This window comes from Peromyscus californicus, unplaced genomic scaffold (genome assembly GCF_007827085.1).
Source record: "Peromyscus californicus insignis strain IS unplaced genomic scaffold, ASM782708v3 Scaffold_19__1_contigs__length_69161282, whole genome shotgun sequence".
NCBI classification, from domain to species: Eukaryota; Metazoa; Chordata; class Mammalia; order Rodentia; family Cricetidae; genus Peromyscus; species Peromyscus californicus.
In genome coordinates, this window is record NW_026294491.1 from 28,024,706 (window position 1) to 28,050,917 (window position 26,212).

A 26,212-nucleotide genomic window follows, 5' to 3' on the forward strand; every position below is an offset into this window, starting at 1 on the left:
AGGAACTCTGTAAGTTTGAGGCCAGCCTGGTCTACACAGCCAGGACTACACAGAGACCCTGTCTCAACAACAACAACAACAACAACAAAAAACCTAACTATTTTCCAGGTGGCATAATACCTATAAGCCCAGCAATTGACTGAGGCAAAGGCATCACAAGTTCAAGGCCAGCCTGAGCTACAAGGTAAGAACATAACTGAAAAACAAAATAATAAAATGAATTAAAACAAAACAAAAGTTTCATTACTGAGATAAGCAAATGAGTGAAAAACCCATCTAGGTATCAAACTAACCAATCCCTAGCCTAGGTGCTCCTTACATTTTGTTGTTGTTTGTTTTATTCACGAAGCACATTTACTTTATTAGTCACTGATGGCATCTGGATGCTTCCATCTTCTGGCTGCTTTACATAGTAATACTGCTATGAACATGGGCTACAAGTTCTTGACTTGTCAGGGCAGCGGAGTGACCTGTCTCCAACAGGCACAGTCAGCACTCCTTATACTTTTTTGTCAAGTACATTCAACTCTTACAAATAAATTTCTCTTGCATTTTCAGGAGAAAAATTGGTCACCTAACGGGAAACACAAGTCCAGGCTGAATCAGGTCACATCATCTTCAAATGCTGAGGCCAATGTAACAAAGGGGATGAAGGGGGCCAAAGGAGTGTAGGCGGCACGGGCCCAGTGCTTCAGTGGAACAACAGTGTGCTCCAAATCCTGCAGCCCAAGGGCAACAGATACCACCTTTCGTGCCCACTGTCCTTGAAATCCTGAGGACACTATGGGAGGCATTCGGGCAGACAGGGAAGCCAGCCGTAGCAATCTACAGTACTTTGTCAAAGCATCAGCCTGCTCAAATCCTCGGAAGCCCTTTCCACAAAGGAAACATGAAAAGGAACTTAGATGGCCTAAAAGTTCAGTTAATTATGAACTTATTTGGATAGGTTTTGAGAATGGCAGAACACAACCAGAAAATGGTATGTTTCTTTCTCTTCTCCTTTAATTGAATACTAAGCACAGCAAGCATCTTAAGGTTTATAAAACTTCAGAACACAGAAATACAGATTCCTGAGGAGCAGTTACAACTATGAGGTAAGTATGGTTTACTCTATATGACAAATTCCTATTTGTGAGTATTTCTCTTACCTTTTTCTATTTCTCTGAATGACGGCTTTGTTATTTTAGAGGCGCCATCTCTATGATCGTCTTCAATTAATTCTTTTTCTGTTTCCCATTTCTTTAAATTATGAAAAGAATCCAGTTCATCATCTAGGCTTTAACAATATATATATCAGAATCCAGAAGTTCACTATAACAACTGACAAGAAAAGAGCTGCTTTTCAGATGGCGATATCACAACAAATGAGGACAATGTAAAAATCATTTTAAATACACATATGAAAATTACAAACTAAGTTAAGAATCTTGAAAGCCCAAACTGCAATTGTCTGCCAACCTCTTCTGCACATTAAACAGACGTAATTTAAAACAGTTTAAAAGATGTAGAATGCTCTGTGGCTGCCAAACTCTTCTGAATCCCAGTAATTCCAATACGACAGGCATTGTTATCTACAGTTTGGTTAGGATGGTTAATAGTTCCTGTACAAGCCAGAACCAGGACCTCATGCTCTGAGGTCACCTCAGGGTAGCACTGCTCACAAGGAATGTAATGTAAGTTACAGACACAGTTGGTCATTCTTCCGGTAGTACACTGAAGACATTAAAAAGAGGTAAGACTTCCACGGTATTTTTCATTATCACAGTACATATAAAATGTCACTTCACCCCAGAATGACCATAAGACACAAAGGTTGTTATGGTTGTGTATAAAGTACCCTTAAGGGCTCCTCTGTTGACATCCCAGAATCCCTGAATGGCTGGTTTACCAGTGTGCTAATTTCATAAACAGGCTCACCCACTAACTATCCCATCATACTAAATGAACTGTTAGGGTCACAAGGGACGTGTTTTTTGAAGACTCGTCTTGCCCTGGTCCCTGTCATCTGTCTCTGCTCCCCAGCTGCCATCAAGTGTGCACTCTACTCTACCACTCCCTTCACCACGATGCTCTGAATCACCACAGGCCTAGAAATATGGCAACAGCAATCTGAAACCAGGCGCCGAAACAGACCCTCTCCTTTTGTTTATGAAAACAGACTAACAGGAAAGGGTTTTACATTATCTTGACCATCCTACGTCTTTGACATTCCGGGGTGTATTTTATATTTATAGCATATCTATTCTCAGACAAGTCCTTTTTCAAGTACTACATAGCTATCTGTGACCTATATCTACTGGTAGGACAGCATATTTCTAGACTAGATTATGATTAAGGATTGAAAAAAAAAGGCCAATGGTCTAAAATCTTCAGAGTCTAAACCATTCAGATTGTACTTTGGAATTATACTCAGATTTATAAAGACGGTGGTGGTAGAGGAAGGCAGAGAGTTTGAGGTGGGGAGTAGGAGCAGAGGCGAAAGGAGAAAGCTAGGAAGGAGTGTCACCCAGACTAATAATGCATGAAAAAACATAAGGAAAGCTAATACTTGGTGAGGTGATTAAAAAATAAAATAGTTTGGGGCTAGAGAGATGGCTCAGCTGTTAAGAGCACTTATTACTCTTGCAGAGGACCAAGGTTCAGTTTCCAGCACCCACATGGTGTGGCTCACAATCATCCATAACACCAGTTCCAGGAAATCTAACACCCTCTCTGACCTCCATGGGCACCAGGCACACATGTGGTGCACATATCTAAAATCAGGGAAAACACTCATACACGTAAAATAAAATAAATAAATCTAAAAAGGTGGGCATGGTGGTACACACCTATAATCCTAGCATTCAAGAAGCAGAGGCAGGAGGATCTCTGTGAATGCGAGGCCAGTCTAGTCTACAGAGCCAGTTCCAGGATAGCCAGGGCTACACAGTAAGACCCTGTCTCTCTCTCTCTCTCTCTCTCTCTCTCTCTCTCTCTCTCTCTCTCTCTCTCTCTCTCTCTCACACACACACACACACACACACACACACACACACACACACACACGAAACATATAAATAGGGATTGGAAAGATGGTTCAGTGGCTAAGAGCACTGATTGCTCTCCCAGAGGATTCAGGTTCGATACCCAGCACTGACATGGCTGTTAAGAACCATTTGTAGCCGGGCGGTGGTGGCGCACACCTTTAATCCCAGCACTCGGGAGGCAGAAGCAGGCAGATCTCTGTGAGTTTGAGGCCAGCCTGGGCTGAGTGAGTTCCAGGACAGGCTCCAAAAGCTACACATAGAAATTCTGTCTCAAAAAAAAAAAAAAGAACCATTTGTAACTCCAGTATCAGGGGATATGATTGCCCCCTTCTGGTCATCTCAGGCAATGCACAAATGTGTTGCATGGACAGAACTATATAGTTCAGTGTTTCCCAACCTTCCTAATTCTGCAACACTTCAATACAGTTCCTCATGTTGTTGTGACCCTCAACCACAAAATTATTCTCGTTGCTATTTCATAACTGTCATTTTGCTACTGTTATGAAACGTAATGTAAATATACCTGTGTTTTCTGATGGTCTTAGGCGACCCCTGTGAAAGGGTTGTCTGACCCTCCCTCATAATGGTCACGATACACAGGTTGAGAACCACTATCTTAGAAGTTAAGAGCACTTGTTACTCTTGCAGAAACTTGGGTTTGAGTCCCAGCACCCAGATGGTTCCATAACCCCAGTTCCAGGGAACCCAATAAGCATGCACATGGTACACAAACAATCATGCATGCAAAACATTCATATGCATAAAGTAAAATAACTAAATCTTTTAAAAAATTTTAAAGGGGGGGGCTGAAGAGATGGTGCAAGAGTTAAGAGCATTTGTTGCTCTTGCTGAGGACCTGGGTTCAGTTCCCAGATCCACATGGTGGCTTACAACACCTATAATTCAAATTCCAGGAAATCTGATGACCTCTTCTGACCTCCTGGGGCACCAGACATGCATGCAGTACACATACCTACAGTACACATACTTACATGCAGGCAAAACAGTCATACACATAAAATAAAATGAATAAATATTTTAAATGTTTTTACTACTTAATAACTTAGAGCAGGTGGGATGGCTCAACGGGCAAGGGCACTTACTGACAAGTCTGATACCCAAACAGTAGAAGGAGAGAACTAACGCCTACAAACCGTGCTCTGGCCTTGACACGTGCCTCCGCTCATGCCTGCGTCATGCCCCATCCACAGACACTAAATAAATAAATAAATGTAATAAAGAATAAACAGGGATGGAATGATGGCTTAGGGGCTAAGAGAATTGGCTGCTCTTCCAAAGGAGCTGGACTCAGCTCTTGGCACCACACAGTGATTCACAGCTGTCTGTAACTCCAGTTTCAGGGGATTAGATACCCTCTCCTGGTCTCTTCGGGAGTCAGGCACACAAGTGGTACATTGACATACACGTGAGCACATAAAATAATAAATCAGGCTCTTCAACTATTCATCAGGATCAAGACTGCTTTTACTTCTTCTCAAGAAAGCATGTATGTGAGCGCATGGGCACGCATGCATGCGCGCACACACAACACACACACCTCTTTTTCTACTGTTGTTTCTTGAGTTGTGACCAGACAAGACAGTAACAATGTCTATTCTGAATGCCTTACCAGTTCACATTTAAGTGTTTGAAGGAACTGCAAAAAGGTGTTGTGGGATGCTTCCTTTCATCAGAGTAACATCTTGATGTAGAAACAACTTTATCTCCAGAGCAGTAGGTGTCCAAATTGTCTGTCAATAAAAAACATTACACAATGACATCAGATACTGATGATCTCATTCTGGCCTCCTGACAGTAAGACACTAAAATCGCCGGGCAGTGGTGGCGCACACCTTTAATCCCAGCACTCAGGAGGCAGAGGCAGGCGGATCTTTGTGAGTTCGAGGCCAGCCTGGTATACAGAGCGAGATCCAGGAAAGGCGCAAAGCTACACAGAGAAACCCTGTCTCGAAAAACCAAAAAAAAAAAAAGATACCAAAATCACTGACTGTTTTATCTGTCTCTCGTGAGTTTAGAGAATCCACACTGAATGCCATATGGATACTGTGCCTTACTGATTACACAGTGCTTTCCATTCTTATTTGACCCAGGCGATGGCTCTGTGAAGTGTGAATAGCTGCCTTTAACATAAGTCTACTGCACGTGAGGACCCTACAGACCAGAGAGCTGACATGAACCAGGTGTTACCTGGAAATCAGAATACAGCCTTCCTTCCTCCTCATTTGGTCCTCAAGCATTTGTTTTTAACAACTGTAAGCCTATGTCTAAACCCAGTGAAATGGAAAACACTCACTTCAGATAAAAAAGAACATAGATTACTGTCTTAGTTAGTCAGGTTTTCTATGGCTGTGAAGACACACTATGACCACGGCAACTCTTATAAAGGAAAACATTTAATTGGGGCTGGCTTACAGTTTCAGAGGGTTAGTCTATTATCATCATGACGGGATATGATGGCGTGCAGGTAGACACGGTGCTGGAGAGAGAGCTGAGAGTCCTACATCTGGAGCCATAGGCAGCAGGAAGAGACAATGAGCCACTAGGCCTGGCTTGAGCTTCTGAAACCTCAAAGCCCACCCCCTAGTGACAAACTTCCTCCAACAAGGCCACACTTACTCCAATAAGGCCTCACCACCTAATAGTGCCACTCCCTATGTGCCTATAGGGGTCATTTTATTCACATCATCACAATTACTGACTCAGTTAGCTGGTATAATCTGCCACAGCAAGTATCCATACATTATTTACATTTCAAAAAAAATTCAAAATAGCTAGGCCTTGTGGTGCATACCATAATTACATCACTGGGACAAGAAAACTAACAGGAAGTTAGAAGTCTGGGTCTCTCTGTTTGCTTCAGCAGTCAATTTGGCACAGCACAGTTATCTGGGAGACACACTTGGAGGACTGTCTTCATCAGATTAGACCTTGGGCATTTTCTTCATTGCTAATTGATGTACCCGTGGATGGTGCCAGCCCTAGGCAGGGAATCCTGGGCTACATAAGAAGCTAACTGAACAGAAGCTAGGAAGCAAGCCAGGGAGCAGCATTCTTCCAAGGTCTCTACTTCAGTTCTTGCCTCCAGGATCCTGCTTGAGTTCCTGTCCTGGCTTCCTTAGACACTGACAGACTGTAAGCTTAAGTAAATCAACACCTTCCCAAGTTGCTTTTGGTAACAGTGTTTTTATCACAGCAACACAAAGTAAACAAGGACTCTAGGCTACATAACACGCCCGTTTCAATGTTTTAGGCTGATAAAATTTCAAGATGTATAAAGCTTAGAAAAATATAAAATAACCTAATAAACCATTTGATGAACTTTAAAAAGAAACAAACTCTAAATATTTGATGTTTTAATATCAAGAGTTAAGACCTTCAGAAGTTGGGGTGCAGAAGCTTAGAGACAAGTGAGGTACAGTGCAGGTCATACAAATTTCCATTCTCGGTGCTAGTCATAAACAACCCCACATCTGAACAGAAATTTTAAAAGATGTGACTTACTGTTATTCATTTCTATGGATTTATATTTTTGGGTTTTCTTGGGGTTTTTTTTTGTTTTGTTTTGTTTTTTTGTTTTGTTTTTCGAGACGGTTTCTCTGTGTAATTTTGGTGCCTGTCCTGGATCTCGCTCTGTAGACCAGGCTGGCCTCGAACTCACAGAGATCCGCCTGGCTCTGCCTCCCGAGTGCTGGGATTAAAGGCATGAGCCACCACCACCCGGCCTATGGATTTATCTTTACTTTTCATTTTATGTGTGTGTGTGTGTGTGTGTGTGTGTGTGTGTGTGTGTATGTGTGTGTACCACGTGTGTGTGGGTGTCCACAGAGGCCAGCACAGGGTATCAGGTCCTCTTTCCCCTAGAGCTGAAGTTAAAGGTGATTGTGAACCTCACAAGGGTGCTGGGAACAAACCATAGGTCCTTTGGAAAGCAGTGTGAGCAGTGTGCATTCTCTTTTTGTTTTCTCAATTTTATGTGAATGAGTGTTTTGCCTGCATGTGCACCACAGTGCCTGGCAGAGGCCAGAAAAGGGTATCAGATCCCCTAGATCTGGAGTTATAGAAGGTCTGGAGCTGCCATGTGCGTGCAAGGAGCAGCCAGTGCATTGAACCATCTCTCGAGCATCTAGTGTACACTCTTAACCATTGAACCATCTCTATAGCCCATCACTCATTTCTTTAATTAAAACTCTTTCTTATACAATATATTTTGATTGTATGAAATTCCTCCCAGATCTTCCCCATCTCTCTACCCACTAAACTTTGTTCTTTTTCCTTTCAAAAAAAATAATAAGCCAAGAAATAAAAACAAAGTAAAAAAAGCCCACAAGAAACACACACACACACACACACACACACACACACACACACACACTAAATTTAAAAACAAAAATCAAAAGCCAGGCAGTGGTGGTGCTCACCTTTAATCCCAGCACTGGGAGGCAGAACCAGGCAGATCTCTGTGAGTTCAAGGCCAGCCTGGTCTATAGAGCGAGATCCAGGACTGGCACCAAAACTACATAGATAAACCCTGTCTCGAAAAAACCAAAACCAAAACAAACAAACAAACAAACAAAAAACAAAAAAACAAAAATTCAAAAGATAAATAAGGCAAAAAATGTTCAAAGCAAAATAGAAACACAAAGTCCACAAAAATACCATTGAGTTTGTTTTATGTTTGCAAACTACTCCTGAGCATGGGGTATGCCCTGAAGTAATTAACCTCTTTAGACTGAAGTTTTCCTTCAAGTGGATTGGCAGATAAAAATTACTTAAATTTAGAAAGTGGAATGTTTTTCTTTCTCCATTAATTGTCACTGATAGTTTTCCTGGGTATAGTAGTCTGGGCTGGCATCTGTGATCTCTTAGAATTTTAAGCCCTTCTGGCTTTCTGAGTCTCCAATGAGGTGTTATTCTAATGGGCCTGCCTGTATATGTGACTTAGTCTTTTTCCCTTGCAGCTTTTAATGTCCTTGGTTCTGTACATTAAGTGTTTTGATTATCATATGTCATGCGGAGTTTCTTTTCTGGTTCTATTTGATGTTCTGGATGCTTCTTACATGTTGATAAGCATCTCTTTCTTTAGCTTAGGAAAATGTTCTTCTGTGATTTAAAACATTTTCTGTTAGCGGGGTGTGGTAACACATGCTTTTAATCCCAGTACTTAGGAGGCCAAGGCAAGCAGATCTCTAGAGATCAAGGCCAGCCCTGTCTACAGAGTTAGTTACAGGATGGTCAAGGCCACACAGAGAAACCCTGTCTCAATAAGCCAAATTACAAAAAACACAATTTTCTTTTCTGTGCCTTTAACCTAGGTTTCTTCTCCTTCTTCATACTTATTATTTTAAGTTTTGTCTTTTTTTTTTTTAAGACTTATTTCTTTATTATGTATACAATATTCTGTCTGCTTGTATCCCTGAACACCAGAGGAGGGCACCAGATCTCATTATAGATGGTTGTGAGTTACCATGTGGTTGCTGGGAATTGAACTCAGGACCTCTGGAAGAGCAGTCAGTGCTCTTAACCGCTAAGCCATCTTGCCAGCCCCCAATTTTTTTTTTTTTTCCGAGACAGGGTTTCTCTGTGTAGCTTTGCGCCTTTCCTGGATCTCGCTTTGTATACCAGGCTGGCCTCGAGCTCACAAAGATCCACCTGCCTCTGCCTCCCGAGTGCTGGGATTAAAGGTGTGTGCCACCACCACCCGGCTTGTCTTTTCATAGTCTCCCAGATTTCCTGGATGTTTTGTGCTTGGATTTTTTTTTTTTCTTTTTGATTTAACATTTTCTTTGACAGAGCTATCTACTTCCTCTACTCTGTCTTCAAAACCTGGAATTCTCTTTTCTATGTCTTCTAATCTGTTGAGAAGGCTTACCTCTGAGGATTTTGATCTCTTAAAACTTTCATTTCCAGCCGGGCGGTGGTGGCGCACGCCTTTAATCCCAGCACTCGGGAGGCAGAGCCAGGCAGATCTCTGTGAGTTCGAGGCCAGCCTGGGCTACCAAGTGAGTTCCAGGAAAGGTGCAAAGCTACACAGAGAAACCCTGTCTCGAAAAACCAAAAAAAAAAAAAAAAAAAAAAAAAAAAAAAAAAAAAAAACTTTCATTTCCAGTTTTATTTCAGCTGGGTTTTCTTTAGCAATTCAATTTCTACTTTCATGTCTTGGCCTGTTTTCATTATTTCATTCAATTGTGCTTTCTATTTTCATTTGAGGCATTTATTCATATCCTCTTTAAGGTTCTTGAGCATTTTAAAAATTGCTATTTTGAAATCTTTCTCATGCTTCAGCTAAACTGTACCTCAAGGCCTATTGCATAAGAGATGCTGGTTTCTGAGGAAGGCACAGTGTCTTGGCTGTTCATGTTTGTGTTTTTGTGCTGGGATCTAGGCATCTAGAGTTTTGGTGTTTGAGGTATTTCTTAGTGTAGATACATAGTCTTGTCTTTGCTGGGTGGGTATTCCATTCTTTAGTTGTTGTTGTCCACTCTGGATCCTAGGCTAGTATAGTAGAGAGTGCTTCTGCAGATTGAGGGTGGCACAAAGGAATGCAGACGAGACAGAAGGGAAGGCTGAGAGGGTCAGTGGCAAAGATCGAAGGGAACCCTGAGTCCACACCAAGAGGTGGAGTCCCCAGGGAATACCCACCCAGCTGAGGGTCAGATGGGAGATCTAAGAATACCCTGGACCAGTGTTATGAAATAACCTTTTTGTACACTGTGATAATGTGTCTTTACCAAGGCACCTCTGATTGGTTTAATAAAGAGCCAAATAGCCAATGATTGGTATAATAAAGAGTTAAATAGCCAATAGGTAGGCAGATGTCAGGGACAAGGACAGAATCTCTAATTAGTGGAAAAATACAGACCCCTCCCCCATAAGATAGGGAACTAGTTCATCTTACAGTCAGGTTGCCTAGCAACAGGACATTGAGTAGAGCCCTTGACCTTTTCACCCTGTAAACATCCTACACAAACATCCTGTTAGCTTGCCCCACCCTATGCAGATAACAGCTTCTTGCTCCCCCAACCCTGCAGGAACTATATAAACCCTCCTGGAGAAAAATAAAATTGCACCTTGATCAGAATCTTGACTTGGTGTATTTCCTTTGTGTCTCCTGTCCCTACATTCCGTCCTTAGAGTGGTCGAGTACCCGTTGAAGCCCTGCTGGCTGGGGCAGGCAGGAGGTATAGGTGGGACTTCCAAGCACAGAGAAGACTCTGGGAAGAGGAGAGGATAGAGAAGCCAGCCAGACACAGAACAAGTAGGACACACAGAATGGGATAGAAGTAAAATCTACATGGTAGAACGTAGATTAAAAATATAGGTTAATTTATGTTATAAGAGCTAGTTAGGAACAAGTCTAAGCTATAGGCCAAGCTTTCATAATTAATAAGAAGTCCATGTCATTATTTGGGAGCTGGCTGGCAGGGCAGATAGACTCATTACAGACAAGCACCAAGAAGCAGAGTCCTCAAGGAATAAAGGTAGGGTGGAAGATGGGGTTCCTGCAACACTGGCTGCAGTATGACCCCACTGTTCATTATATAAAGGGTACATGTCTTAATCAACTCTCTCCTAAAATTTTAATCTAAAAAATTTAAACAAATATATCTATCAGTGAGCAAACACAATTTCTCTTCAACCCTTATAAATTTATAGCTGGGAGAAACACAGACAAGTTAACAAGAGAAAAGCAAATCAAGTTTATTAAAGCATACAGTACAATCACACAGGAGAAGTCTCAAAGAAAGGCTACTTAAATTATAGCTTAGACCTCTGGTGTACACCGGATCTTCAACAAAGATTAGGGGTTTTTTATTATTATTTGTTTGTTTGTTTTATGGCTGTGTTTTTTCAAGACAGGGTCTCTCTGTGTAGCACTGGCTGTCCTGGAACTCACTATGTAGACCAGGCTGGCCTCAAACTCAGGGATCCTCCTGCCTCTGCCTCCTGAGTGCTGGGATAAAAGGCATGCACCACCATCACCCAACCAAGAGTAGGTTTTTAAAGAACTGACAAGGCATTGGCCAGCAAGCCCCAAAGGTCCACCTGGCTCCACCCTCCAGGCAACAGGGTTCCAGGAACATACTGCCAAATCTGACTTTTACATGGGCTGGAGATCCAAATTTGGGTCTTTATCTTCAGCAGCGAAGAACACTTTACCAACTGAGCCATCTCCTCCCCCATCATGGAGCTTTCCTGCTCTGCTTCTTCTTAATTATAGCGTTTATATCAAAGAGGCACACTGGGAATGTGGCATTCCAGCTTTCTTTACACAACACAGAAACATCACAAAGTGCAGAAAAATTACAGGCAAATGGCAGGTGACAATTCTGTTACAAAAAGTTTCCAAATGATATTTATAAATTATAGACCACAGAGTTAAAGCTATACAGACTCTGAAAAGTTGAAAGCCACTGGTGCTCCTTACATTCTTCTGAAACTCTGCCATGAACTCAAGATGAGAAGCACTCTCCATCACTGCACATTGAGGCATTCAGACTCAGTGGAAACACAAATAGTCTCAAAGGATGCTTACGGTCACCACTAGTGACGATAAACCGCACTTTTATTACCAGATAACCTTCTCATTTCTAGTCCAAGTCAATCTTCTTTAAAAAGTCTGCTGACCTCTAAAGCCTTTCAACCTCTCTTGACTGGCTTTGTTGGCAGTGGAAATAATCCCTTTCTTCTGATATGTTCCTAAGATCCAGGGTATCTGCTGCTAGTCCTTTTTGACTATTACTTCAGCCATCAACTTTAATTGCTTATCTTTTTTTTTAATGATCTCAAACTAATTTTGATATTCCAGAAACATTAACCATTCTTCCTTTAATTTTAGACATAACTTTTCTGAAAGTGTTACACTGGGATCCTTGCAGACAGGGTGATTCACCAAGAATGTTTTGGTTTTTTTTTTTAACTTATTACCAAATTAATTTATGCTTTTATCAAGAGAGCAATTTGTCCCCTATCATTCATTATGTAACATACTTCAGAAATCAGATCTGAGCCTCCAGACTTATCTAAATCACAAATCAGATCAATATAGCTCTCCAATCCACCAGCTACTCCTCAGACCCAGCTCACACATATTGATGAAATTAAAGACACTATTGGTGCTGTAATTACCAAGTTTAATGATTATTATGCTTAACTAATAAGTATAGCACTGAAGCATTAACAGATTAATAGATTAAGGGCTAATACTTATTACCGCAAAAAAAAGTTTCAACTTATCAAAAAACATCACAACCCCCAGGATAATTGTTTTCCAAGTACGTTCACTTCATAAATTTTTCCTTTAGTTTCTATCCTAGTAACTCTTTCTGCGTAAAAATACCAACTAGTGTTCTTTACCCAATCTGCTCAACTGTTAACATCTTCGAAAGCAAACCTATCGGCTGGGGAGATAGCTTAGTGGTCAAGCACTTCTCAGCACTGACCAAGGGTCTGGTTCTGACTCCCAGCACCCCGGGAGTGAAAATAAAGGAAGGTGCACAGACTATAAACACACACACATACACACACACATACCCCAAAAAACCCTCATTTAATTTAATTTTTAAAGGCCTTTCACACACACTCATCCCTAAATTCAATTATTATTAGGTGATTGCCAATTAAAAAATTTTTAAAAATAAAAAATAAGTAACACTAACCCTACGTCTATACATTTACAAAAATCTCAGATTAAACTTGTTAAAAATACTCAAATATACAAAATATTCTATTGGCTTACCTGGGGAGGTTGGAATTCTTCTTTTATATTTAGTCTGATCAAAATTTGAAAGCTCACGCTAGGAGAATAAAAAAGACACACTTAACTTAAACACTAAGAAATAGTCCCTTAAAATATCTTTACATAGATTACAATAACAAGGTTAGCATGGACAATCCTAGGGGCCACACCCTAACCAACATCAATATCACTAATTAGATAAGCAAATATCATGTACCTGTTGATTCATCAGTGCGGCCCACACACCACTCATGTCATATTGCTGCCAAAAAATACAAAACCAGAATCAAATCAAACCAGTATCCATCAGACAAACATAATTCTATACACAACGGTCTTCGACCTAGTGAAAGCATTAATGCAAGAAACTAAGTGTGGGCATCTGATGTAGATTAAAGGCAAGACACAACCATGTGTAATGTTCAGACTGAGGTGGTATCTGCACCAGGAAACACTTTCTACAAAAGGTCTTAATTGAGGTAATTAGTGAAATCCTTGTATGAGCTATACATTATCCTGTATTATTGTAGCAATACTAAATTTCCTGGAGAATATCAATGAGGCTTTAAAATTCTGAGAACATGCCTCACAAGAAAACCAAACTAGAGGAGTTATGTGTTGCGTCTGAATTAAGGTTACGTGCGGATGGAATGAATTTGTGACACGGGCATGGGAACACAGATATACTGATATTTCTCAAGAAGGGATTTTGGAAAGCCAGCAAATGTGGAAGGGGACTCAGGAAGGCCTGCGACCTTCAACTTCTGGAGAATAGGGTAAATACCTCAGATGTTTTTCTGAAGACAACATTGCTGTGCTTTATAAAGCCTTGAATTTGCTAGGCTGTGAAGCAGCTTCTCAGCTGAACTGTAAACTACTAACTCTGTTATCAAGGGAGGTGTGATAATAAAAAAGGAGTCTCGTGGAAACTGCAGGGCTGCAATTGGTTTACTGCTTCAGTTCTTCCAGCATCCATGAGAGATTCGATCTAGCCAGCTTCTCCGCAGACTGACATTAGCAAACTGCCTCATTGAGGGTCCCGCAGCAAACATGGCAAGACGGCCCTGGTGAGTGGCGCATTCAAGAAAGGGCTACAAGAATGCACACTGCCACAACTTTTCTCTAAGTTTGCAATGACTTCGGAGCAAGGGGCTTTCCCGAAAGAACTACATTGTCTTCCCCGCCTGCAGGACCAAAGCCACGCCCCGCCCGTCGCGGCGGTTTCCCTGACGGAGGCGTGGTCGGGCCGCCCAGAGGAAGGCAGGCCGGAGCCCCCCGCCCGCCCGCCCGCCCGCCCGCCCGCCCGCAGACGCCTAGCGGAGCACGCCGCGGGCTCCGCTCCCCTCACCTCCACGGGGCAGCTTCCCGCCAGGCCGTAGCGGCTTTTGAGACGCTCCACGACCATGTCCTGTCCGGGTGGCTTGACCACCCTGCGATCCATGGTGAGTGGCTGACCGCGGTCGCCCGGGAAACCGCGCTCCTGGCCGCGTCAGGGCGGGCATACGTCACGACGCCGGCCCCGCCCCCGGGGGCGCTGGAAGCCAATAGGAAGAGGGGTGTGAGGGCGCGCGGCAGCCCGGTTCCTCTTTGTCCCGATCAGTGTCTTGTCCTACGGTTCCAAGACTCCCAGACACCCCGACACCCACCCGAACCCCCGCAGTGAGTGACGTGAGGAGGGAAAAGCGGCATTCCACCTTCTCCTGCGAGCACAGGCCCGCCCTGCACACCTGAGGGCCAGCGTGCTCCCCAGGGCCTGGGACCATGTGGGACATAGGATACATTTACTGTGCATAGAACTTGCCCAAACACACGTCTCATCATCATAAGTGGTTTACTATCACGGAAAAACCAGGACATGTCTGAACGCTAGGCACATAAATGGCAGCAAATTACCTTTCAATTCCTTTGCCCATTTCCATAGGTGGTACTATAGGGCACTAAAATAAATTTGGGATAGTCATGGAAGGTGGAGGCAGGAGGACTGCCTGGGCTACATGGTCATTATCAGTTGGACAGCTGCCTCAGCTACATAAGGAAACCTACCTCATGACGTCTGAAAAACTCCCTGTAAACATGTAGTTTGGTTTAAAACAAAACCCTCTTTCCCTAGCCCTACAGAAGCACACAGCACTGTGTTCAACCTTACTGTGATACAAGCTTGTACTTTTATAGATATTCTAGTAAGTGCACATGTGGGCTACCAACCCCTAAATTCTCTAGCTTACTTTTAACTTTCCAAAGCTGATACTTTAGCAAGTATACAGCAAACTTACTATTTAAAAAAATTGCTTAAAGAATATTTCTTGCTATAAAATACCATCTAAATTGTTTTATTCTGGGGGTGGGGAGGCAGATTTTAAGGAGCACTGAAAATCTAGCCAGTTGGAAAAGAAAAACCTATCAATGTGGGTTTATAACATTATAACAAATCAAATTGTTCTGAAATGTATCAAATATCTTATAAAATACCTCAAGCTTCTTTTAAACTTCTTTGTTGGAACTGGATATCTCAGCCATTGAGAGCACTGACTGACCTTCCAGAGGACTTGGGTTCCATTCCCAGCACCCAAAATGGTGCCTCACAAACCTTTGGTAACTCAACATGGTTGGAAACATCTCTGTTATTAATGCCAAGCCTGGAAAAGTTAGTTTAACACACCATTTTGTCAAGTTTTTGAAAGATCTTTAATAATCCTAATGGTTTGAAAAAGCAAAGTAAGTGTAAAGTATCTCTTTAAAAGCATTTGCTACCATGCACACTAAGTACATGCCTGTAATCCCAGTAGAGGTAGTAAGATCAAGAAGAGTTGCTAATCCAGCCTCAGCTACAAAGCAAGTTCAAGGTAATCCTGGGCTATAGGAGATGACTTTTTAAGAAGACATTTCCATTTTACTTAGATTAAAATGATGGCGTCAACTTCTCAACTGAAAAGTTTCAATACTTTTACATGAGTTTATATTACACAGGTTTCCAAAGAAGTCACTAAATGTGCTTGTTTTCTTTACAAGGCCAACTTGAGGTAGGTTTATTTCATGTACCTGGCTGTGGAATAAGCATTTCTTAGTGATGATATTCCATAATTCATTACATAAGCCATAACCTTCCTTGCCCTCTTCTAATAGTTGAACACAAGAAAATAGAAAGGACTCAATACTCACTTGGAAAATAGAGACTTTTAAATCTAACTAGATTCCTTAGTTCTATACCGAGTAGGCCCATGAGAACATGCTGTTCCTTTAACAGTTTGCCTGTTTGACACAAACCACGTCCAAGTACATTTTCAGGTTTATCAGTGCTGGCCTTTAACAGATCTCATTTTCCATCTAGTCACAGAACGAACAGACAACTTAGATGCACAAGGAATGAATGTTTTAAATGTCATGGCTGTTGCCAGTTATCACTTTATTTCTGCTACAAAATTCACCAGAAAAAGGTACTGCAACAATCTAATATAAAGCAAATCTTTAACCAAAGAACATGGTATAGATCTTTTAAAAATATTCATACTTTATCACAAGAACTAGAGAAAAATTCAATTCTATCATCAGGACCAAGCTGAAGTTTCTGAGGTAGTAGAGACGGGTAACAGAAAAGTGAATGGAAAGAAGGAAGAAAAAAGGAAGGGAAGATGGGAGGATGGGGGGAGGGGAGCTAGCTAAGGAAATGATCAACTTATTTAAAATGTAAAAATCAATGTCTTCCAAAGGGAACTATATATCTTAAGAAAAGACAGTATTCTACTTCAAAGCTAACTGTTAACTATACAGGAGCATAAAAATTACAGAAGAGCACTTTGGTTAACTCCTATCTTCTGTGGCTCTATCCATTCAGAAATGAGTCTATACATAAATGAGCACACGGATAGTTAAGATTACCATATATATATTTCAATTCTAAAATAAAATTATCTGAGTTGTGGTCCCCTTATTCAATGGTTAAGTACCATGCAGGAAATCCAAATATCTTAACAGGAATTAAAATAAGATTGCATATATCATATTCCTTCAACGAACTGAGAAGCTCTATTGCTTTTAACAAAATTAGTATTAGCCATTCTAATACAGATGTCAGGAGTACATAAACACAAGTACACCTGAAATACACCAGTTTAAACTTTTATTTCATACCATGCAAGATCAATTATCACACATTAAAAAGTGACAACAGCTATAAGCTACAATTTTACATTTATACATTGGAAACATCTGTTTTCAAAAGATGAACATAATTACCATATTGCCTGTAACAAGCATCAATTCAACTGTTTATATAGATTAAATTCACTATGAAAATTACTTTATAGCTGTCCACATTCTGTGATACTAATTCTTCGACTAACAGACCCTTTAGGAGAACCAAACGATTCAATCATTCTCACAGTATCCATGCCATCCTTAACAAATCCAAATACTACATGCTTAAAGTCCAAATGTTCTGCTTTCTTCAGTGTTATAAAAAATTGAGAATTGTTGGTATCCCGGCCCCTATTGGCCATGGATAGTAAGCCAGGACCAGTGTGTTTCACATTAAAGTTTTCATCTTCAAATTTATCTCCATAAATGGACTGTCCTCCTGTTCCATCATGTTTGGTGATATCTCCCCCCTGTAAACAAAAAAATCTTTCCGTTAATACTGACTAAAACATTAAAATACACAGAAATAATGACAGAGTAAATCCCAAATGCCCTATTTCTTTAAAAATACATTTTGAAAACTAAGAAATACATGCTTTGAGGGGAAAAGGTTTTTCCCTCATTCTGTTTCTAGCATGTACCAAACATTAGAAATCTGGAGCCTGTCAGTCGGAATGTTTGAAAAGGAATCAAGTGTCAAGTTCAATGCCAACTATGGTGTGGGAAAGCTGAAAATTCCCAAGATGAGAATGAGGGCAAGAAGAAAACCTTCTTAGTTGGTGTGGTCTAGTCTGAGCAGATTTAACTATGATGGATGTATAGTGATACTTACTTGGCAAACAAAATCTGGGACTACTCGGTGAAAAATAGAGTTCTTGAAACCAAAGCCCTTCTCTCCCGTGCATAATGCTCTGAAGTTCTCGGCAGTTTGAGGAACAATATCTGAAAATAATTCCATGATTATCCGTCCTAGAGGTTCACCATCCACACAGACATCAAAGAACACCACAGGATTGGTCTCCTTTGATAATTCTGCTGCAAGGGATACTTGTCCATTTTGGAGTTTCAATATATTTTGTTGACATTCTTCAAATTTTTTCTTAAAACACTCAGTCATTTCCTTTGTTTTAAACCTCACTGCCAGCTGTTCTACTTTTGCTTCACCGTCTATTGGGGGGGAGGAAGGAAGAGAGACCTTAATACTGAAGTAACTTACAAAGCATGTGTGCTTTATAGATTTCAGAAAAGTCAATTGTAGCACGAATCTTAAAAGGTCTTATGAATGAAAACAAACCTGGAGCCAGGTGTTGGGGTGAACGCTCCCCAGATAAGTTTATTAGGATGCACAATATATCAGGGAACACAATATCACCATAGTCAATGAAATTAAAAGGCATTTGAAGGTAGTAACTCACCAGCATAATCCGAAGCAGTCCACACTAAAGCATTATTTGAAACATTTAAAGGTTTTAACTCCATGGCTTTGGTAATAACATGGTTTGCACACACTTTAAAAACTTGGTCTCTTCTCATTAGGATCCGATAATAATTCTTCATTGTATGCCAAAGAATCTTTATATCTCCAATACCTCTCTCCTTCCACTGACTGACATCTCTATCCCATCTATAAAGTTTGGCTCTTTCTTTGAACAGAATTTCTTCATCTTCTTCTCCAGACTTCACTTCTACCTATGAAAACAAATGAGAACAGCTATTATATAAACAGCTGTTTTATAACAAATTCCATTAACCAATGCCAACAGGTTTTACAGTATCATGGTAACTAACAATACCCTAGACTAGTAATATATCTGACTTGGTTAAGCAGTAAAGATGTGATTTATCATTAAATATTTTTCTGTTATATAATATCTTACTTTTTGTGAAAATAAAATGCCTTTAAAGGTCAGAAGAGGTTTCAAAAGTGCTGGTTCTTGCCGGGTGGCAGTGGCATACACCTTTAATCCCAGCACTCAGAGCCAGGCGGATCTCTGAGAGTTCAAGGCCAGACTGGTCTAAAGAGCGAGATCCCAAGACAGGCACCAAAACTACACAGAGAAACCCTGTCTCAAAAAACCAAAAAAAAAAAAAAAAAAGTGCTGGTTCTTACCAAGCATGGCAGTATACAACAATAATCCTAACACTTGGGTATGGAAGCAAGAGGATCAGAAGTTCAAGGCAAGCCTGGGCTATATGAGACCAGAGGAGATGTGGTTCTTTGCATCATGTGCAGCAATCCTAGCACTCCAGAGCCTGAGAAGCAGGAAGATGACTACAAGTTGGAGGCCAGTCTGGGCTACACAGTGAATTACAGGCCAGCTAGTGCTATGTAACAACATGCTGTCTCAAGAAAAGGCCAATTCTTTCTGTTTTTATACCATTTATTTTTATTTTATGTGTATGGCTGTTTTGCCTGCATGTGTTATCTATGCACTGCACGCGTCCATTCCCCTGAAGTCAGAGGAGGGTATCAGATCCCTTGGAAGCAGAGTTATAGGCAGTTGTTAGCTATCGTATGGGTACTGGGAATTAAACCATTGAGTCAACTCTTCAATCCTTTTATTATTTCTTTAAAGATGTATTTTATTTTTAATTCTGTGTGTGGAGGGAGGGTGGGGACTATGTGTACATGAATGCAGGTGCCTACAGAGGCCAAAGGCATTGGACCCCGCTAGAAACTGTGAGCTGCATGGCATGGAAGAACAGAACACACTCTCTACCCCTGAGCAGATCACTGCAGCCACAGCAATGATGATTCTTAAAGTGTAATAGTAACTACTGAGATTGAAAATGGACATGATAATTTTCCAAAAACCACACTCTTCTCTATTTTGTCCCTAAAATTATTTTATGAAGACAAACATGATCTCCTAATGGCATAATAAAAATGCTTATGGCTCAGCAGGATGGCCAGTTAGTACACATACTTGCAATCCTGACAACCTGAGTTCAAACCCTGGAAAGCTATCCTGACCTCCACACAGCACCACGGCATATACATACCTGCTTGCATTCTCACTGTGGTATGTGCACACCTACTTCCTTTCTTCCTCCCTCCCACCCCACTATCTAAACATATACACACATAGACACACACAAAATAAAAAAAACTAAAAAGAAAAACAAAAATATTTCTAACAACTGCATAAACAACTTACACCAAGCATCATTTACATAAAAACTCCAGGGCAAAGTTGAGTGCACACTTGAGTGGTGTATGCTAACATGAGCGAGCAATGGATTAAATTCCCAGTACTACACATGAAAAAATTCAAAACAATTTCTATTTAAAGTCTGGAAACCTGGGCTAGAGATATAACTCAGCAGTTAGTAGCATTGGCTGCTCTTCCAGAGGACCTGGGTTCAATTCCCAGCACCCATTTGGAAGTTCAAACCATCTGTAACTCCATCTGTATATAACTCCAGTCCAAGGGGATATGGCCTCTGCAGACAATAGGCACACAGGGCACACAGACATGCAAGTTCACAAAAGGCTCATACACATAAAATAAATAATGATTTTTAAAAATCCTGAAAATCTCATGTTTAACTGTTCTGGGAAGAAATGTAGGTAGCAGTATTAAAAAGAGAAATGAACTTAGGGCAAACGTGTACACTTAGGCTCCACTCACCTCTGGCAGGGAGACTATGGGTTCAAAATGAATGTCTTCGCTGTGAACCACTTCCTCATCACTGCCGTCCTCATCTCCACCACCTTTACTTGTTGACTGTGTGCCAAACACAGCTGCTCCAGTATTTGCCCACTGGAAATTTTTATCTGATAAATAAATTAGGCTATTTAAACTGTGAACTTTAATTTTTGTTTTACATTTTGTAGATTTTGTAGATTACTTTCCAATTACTTCATAGGCACATCAAGTTTTCAACAATGTCTTAAACACACCTATTTGAGATGTTTAAGGTAATAATATTCTGACAAGTTCAACAACTATGGAACACAATTGATTGCAGCACATTTACAGGATAAAATACTACTTTAAGAAAGTACAACCAGGCATAGTGGTGCACACTTTAATCCCAGCACTCAGGAAGCAGAGGCAGGTGGGTCTTTGTAGTTCAAGGCCAGCCTAGCACGTAGGAGTTCTAGCCAGCAAAGGACACATAGTAAGAACCTGTTTCAGAAGACAATTACTCGGCATAAGTAAAACTATAAATTCTAATGTAAAATCCTGTCAATCATTTCTAGAAGTTTAATGCGTTTCTATAAGTAGCATGACCTGTAAAATATATAAATACATGAACTAAATTTTAAATTGTACTATTTTAGTATTCTTCAACAACTTTTCTTCTCCAAACATCTTATACAATCATTTAAATGGTGCTATATTCACAATATGAAAGATCTTATGAGTAAATATAATGAAGTCTAATGCTAATAAAACTTGAAACAAATAGCACCCACATGGCAGCTCACAACTATCTGTATGTATGTAACTCCAATTCTAGAGGATTTGCCCACCAAGGGCACTGCATGCATATGGTGAAAATACATACATACATGCAAGCAAAACACACACACACACACACACACACACACACACACACACACACACACACAGAAATAAATCTTTTTTTGAGGCAACGTTTCTCTGTGTGACTGCCCTGGCTGTCCTGGAACTCACTCTGTAGACCAGGCTAGTCTTGAATTCACAGAGATCCACCTGCCTCTACCTCCCAAGTGCTGGGATTAAAGGAGTGCACCACCAGGTCCAGCAAATAAATAAATCTTAAAAAAAATAAACACCACTGATAAATGAAAAAGAATACTAATGAGTAACTTACTCTAGCACAATTTGCACAACCTAATACAGAGATCCAACTTGTCTTAAAAGAATACACTCACAAATCCTGAAATACTAACAAATCAAATTTAAGAACACAAACATTTAAAGGATCAGTGCTAAGTTGGGGTTATTCCAAAACTGGAAAACATACCTGTATATGAGGAAAGGAAGGGCTAACAGCATTGACTTAAGTTAATAGAAAAGCCTTATAGCTATTATCATCAGTAACAGACTGTGTAAGTCTAATTACTAAAACACTAAGCAAACCAAGGACAGGGCCACCCCACTCAGTCACACCATGGAAAGGACTGCCTTTTTCAGTTACACTTGGCTGACATGATCATTAGTATCTTTCCTCTTGATCTTACCTTTAGTACCAAAAGCAAAATCCCCAGAATTGCTTGAAGCCAAGTCTGCAAATGACAGCCCTGTACCACTTCCAAATCCAAACAAAACAGTCTTACTTTCCCCTGCAAAAAGGAAAAAAACATTTCCTATTTAAGTTAAGATAGACTTTAAGATATACATCAAAACCTTACCTAAGACCCAGAAGTAACAGGACTCTCTGTACTTCAAGTGAAGGGATGTTATAAACTACATTTTTATTTTTGGTTGTGAGCCTAGCCTTTAACGGCTGAGCCCTCTCTCCAGCCCAATAAACTACATTTTTAAAACTTAGTATTTATTCTTCTAAAATGCCTTCAAATTCAAGACAAATTTTTTGGGTTATTTTTTACAAACTACATTTTTAAGTTACAAAATACATTCAATTCTAAGCTTGTTTAGTAACATTGAACTTACAGGTTCTATTCGCAATCAACAGGAATTCTAAACCAAATTCCCCTCAAAAGCCACCGCACTGCAGAGCTGCCCACACTAAGCTACGTAACGGGACTAAATAGTTTCTGCTTTGACAAGTTCTTCTACTCTCAAACAAGCAAAGGCAAGGTCTTCAAAGAAATCTGTTCCAAACATTGTTTAAAGATTGATTATTTTTAATTATGTGTTTATGTGTGTCTGTGTGGGGGTAGATGTTCATCAGTGCAGGCTCCCAAAAAAGCCAGAGTGAGGGTACTGAATCAGCTGGCCTGGAGGTATAAGTGAGCTGCCTACCATGGGTGCTGGGAACTGAACTCAAGTTCTCTGTAAGAGCAGTAGGCACTTGCACTAAAATTTTGTGTTTTCTTTACTATAAATATGCCCACAGATTTGCTCATCTGAGATTTGGAGGCCTTCTCTGAACTCCACCAATGCAGTTTCATGATCTCTGAAATTGTTTTGGCCTACTTAATTTTATCTGAAAATGTAGAGGTTTTGGTTGTGAAATTACTTTTTTGTCCCAGTATATTATGATTCTTAGGTGCCCATAAATGTACTATTGGTGACCTAAGTTGGGACTGACTACTTCTGGAAAAAAAAACAAAAACAGAAACAGGTAGTATAGATAAGGTCCACATATAAAGAAATACAATTCACATACAGTTCGATTGGCTTTGAAAATTATAAATTTATAAACTCAAGATCCATTTGCTTTTGGGATACCATCTTACAAGGACTCCAATTTGCAATAAGGCTCGTTAAGGAAGGGAATGGCCCAGTTGCCTTTAGCCTACTGGCTATGGGTGGGTTAGGACTTCTCTTGGTCTTTTATGTGTTGAACACACAGATTGCAAGCCCAGCACCACTTTGAGATCTTTGGCAGCAGTTAACTCTGCAGCTCACACACGATTGAGCCTGTATGATAATGAGTATTCAGAGACGGGTAATGCCTGGTGGGCACTCACCAACCTAAGACAGAGCACCTGTGTGGCCTGGGTAGGCGTCTCCATGTCGGGTAAGGTGACCTGCTGACGTCCCATGCAACCTAAGTCAGAAGCTCATTTTCTAGTAAAAGGGGGACCTGTAGGACCCTGGCCCCGTTTTGGGTAACTGTTGCCTTGCTTGCTGACCTTGATCTTGATATCCTCCCTATGCTAATTCCCTGCCAGGTTCCACCCTACTGAATGCTTAAGAGAAGTTCCTTGTCTGTGTATCCTGCATAATGGGCGTTAACAGCTTAGATGCAAGATTGTAAAACATCGGTAGTGAACTTCTGCCCTCCAGGGTTCTCCCATTGTGCTGTAAGCCTGTATTTAAGACCTCTTCCCTCCTTCAATAAACGGCATTCGGCAAAAAAGAAAAGAAAAGAATTAAAAAAAAAAAAAAAGAAAAAGAAGTAGACACTACCACCAAAAAAATTAACAGGAAAAAGAAAAGAAAAGAAATACAATTCACAAAGACACTTCTTCCAACTTAGAAAAACTGTGACACATAGTAATACTAATAGTAATTACTGTAATTGATAAATTAGTAAGTTTTGAGGCTTGTACATATTTTAATATAAAAATATTAAGCTCCTACTATAATGATTCATAACTAAAGCACTGTGAATATGAGTAATACTAATATAACTCAACAACAGTCAATTAAAAATATTATATAACACCAAGAAAATGACCATGCAAGCAAATTATTCTCTTTTATGCAGACAGGTCAATCATAATGCTTTGTATTCCCTAATAGCTTAAAATCAGATGATAGGCCGGGTGTGGCAGTACACACCTTTAATTCTAGCACTTGTAAGGTAAAGGCAAGTGGATTTCTGTGAGTGTAAGGCCAGCCTGGTCTGCATAGTGAGTTCCAGGCCATCCAGGGCTATACAGAGACCCTGTCTTTAAAAACAAATAATAATAATGAAATAAATAAACCAAATGATAAAAATGTTATTATTTAGTGTTTTATTTATTGAGAAGGCAATGACTTGATTACTGTGACAAATACATTATGCCCCTATATTCACCTTAAACATTTTCAGCTAAGTTCTTAGAATCAAACCTATCTTTAAAAGTCTAGGCAGTATCTTATATATTGCAAAATATAAACACATGACCAACTCTTACCTTGGCTTGGGAATTCCGTGTCAGTTTCTTTTCTAGTACACAAATCTACAGGCTTGTCCACAGTCCCAGAAACCGGGGATGAGCTCCCTGACTTGGTGTTAGAATCAGGTTCTTCAGACTTACAGACAAAAGAGCTTGTCATGCCAGTCTCACCTGTAGACTCATTACCGACTACATCAGTTACTTTCTCACTCTGGGATTTCTGCACAGAGGAAAGAATAAAATACTATACCATTAAACCATCCCCTCCTCCCCACAAAAGAAACACAAACAGAAAATTAGTAAGTACTTCTATAAAGTTTGGTGTGTGTTTTTAATCTTTCCAGTAACCACTGAAAAGGAGGAAAATGAACAGTCATGAAAACTAGGAAAGGACAGGGAAACTAAAAGTAATCAGTAAACTTTGACCCAATCCACCTCACTGATTAAATGAATGTCAAATGGTCTAAGTAAAAAGATTTTTCAATCGGGGTTGTTTTGTTTTTAATACAAAAACCACCAGGGGTTGGGGATTTATGTCGCTAGCAGAGTGTTTGCAGAGCAATTGCAGGGCCCTGGGTTTGATTCCATGGAAAAGGAACACACAGGACATTAACAGAATGATGCTCAGGGTTTAGGAGGAGGATAGGAGGTTGGAGGGATTGGGGGCATAACAATACAGACAAATAAAAGGTTAAAAAAAGTAATATATCACACGCATACACAAAAAGAAGGCTGTATCTTTATCAAACAAAGCAGATTTCAGGAAAATTTCAAGATAAAAAAAAGTGATCAAGATGAAAGATCAATTTACCCTCCTAGAATGGCAGGGTACGAACCGTCTCAAATATTTTTCTCCATGAAAACACAGAGAAAGATGACCAAAATGAACTCTTTCATCTACTCTGGGAATTAACCAAAGAACCACAACAATCCAAGGAGTTCTCACCCAACTCTGACCTGGAGCTAAGGGAAGGCCTGCTTTTGTAGCACTGGCCTACTCTTGCTCCCTTTTCTGTCCACCCAACCCCTCATCTCAGGTCTGCAGTAGTTTATCAACCAAGAGCCAGACAAGTATGAAAAGACGATGTTTGCCAAGCATTTGGGCATGACAGAGGAAAGGGGCTGACTGACAGAACATAGAAGGTTTTTAAAGCAATTAAATCATTCTGTAAGATATTAATCATTAGATATTTGTAATAATTCATAAAAAAGCACATGGAGCAATGTAATTATATAAACTATATATACTCATAGACCATAATTGAATTAAGATATGAATCACTAAGAGAATGCTATGTACAAAGTCACCATTTTCAAATGGCATACAACTGTCTAATGCATGGGTCAAAATGAATTGCAAGTATTCTGACCTGAATAGAAATGACAACAATACACCTAACTAGTGCTTAAGGGACAAGATCATTTGTATAAACAATGAACATGCTCTGAAATCTGTACTCATGCTTCCACATCAGAGAAAAAGAAAAAGAGCAAAGTAAACCCAAGGCAAGAAAGAAATAATAAAGAGCAGAAATCAATGGAATTCAGCAAGGGGGAGAAATGAAGCCA

The 26,212-nt window shown here is 40.2% G+C and overlaps 2 protein-coding genes across 4 annotated transcripts in view; both read right to left on the reverse strand.

Annotated features, from left to right (window-relative positions):
• Positions 1-14,258, reverse strand: part of Ccdc138 (coiled-coil domain containing 138) — a 66,014-nt gene extending 51,756 nt beyond the window's left edge. For 2 of the 3 annotated variants that reach the window (XM_052744952.1, XM_052744950.1), the window contains exons 1-6: positions 14,132-14,258; positions 13,001-13,045; positions 12,784-12,841; positions 10,115-10,258; positions 4,657-4,777; positions 1,149-1,276 (exon numbers count right to left, since the gene is read on the reverse strand). In XM_052744952.1, the coding sequence (XP_052600912.1) occupies positions 1,149-1,276; positions 4,657-4,777; positions 10,115-10,258; positions 12,784-12,841; positions 13,001-13,045; positions 14,132-14,224 (589 nt within the window). In that variant the 5' untranslated portion in view covers positions 14,225-14,258. The remainder of the gene's footprint in view (positions 1-1,148; positions 1,277-4,656; positions 4,778-10,114; positions 10,259-12,783; positions 12,842-13,000; positions 13,046-14,131) is intronic. The other variant, XM_052744951.1, reaches the window with a different exon arrangement.
• Positions 14,259-16,147: 1,889 nt separating this feature from the next.
• LOC128114745 (E3 SUMO-protein ligase RanBP2-like) overlaps positions 16,148-26,212 on the reverse strand; it is a 54,770-nt gene continuing 44,705 nt past the window's right edge. Inside the window, 6 exon segments of the mRNA XM_052744956.1 lie at positions 16,148-17,387; positions 17,750-18,084; positions 18,333-18,606; positions 20,550-20,695; positions 22,091-22,192; positions 24,662-24,863. Coding sequence (XP_052600916.1) covers positions 17,082-17,387; positions 17,750-18,084; positions 18,333-18,606; positions 20,550-20,695; positions 22,091-22,192; positions 24,662-24,863 — 1,365 coding nt within the window. The 3' untranslated portion in view covers positions 16,148-17,081.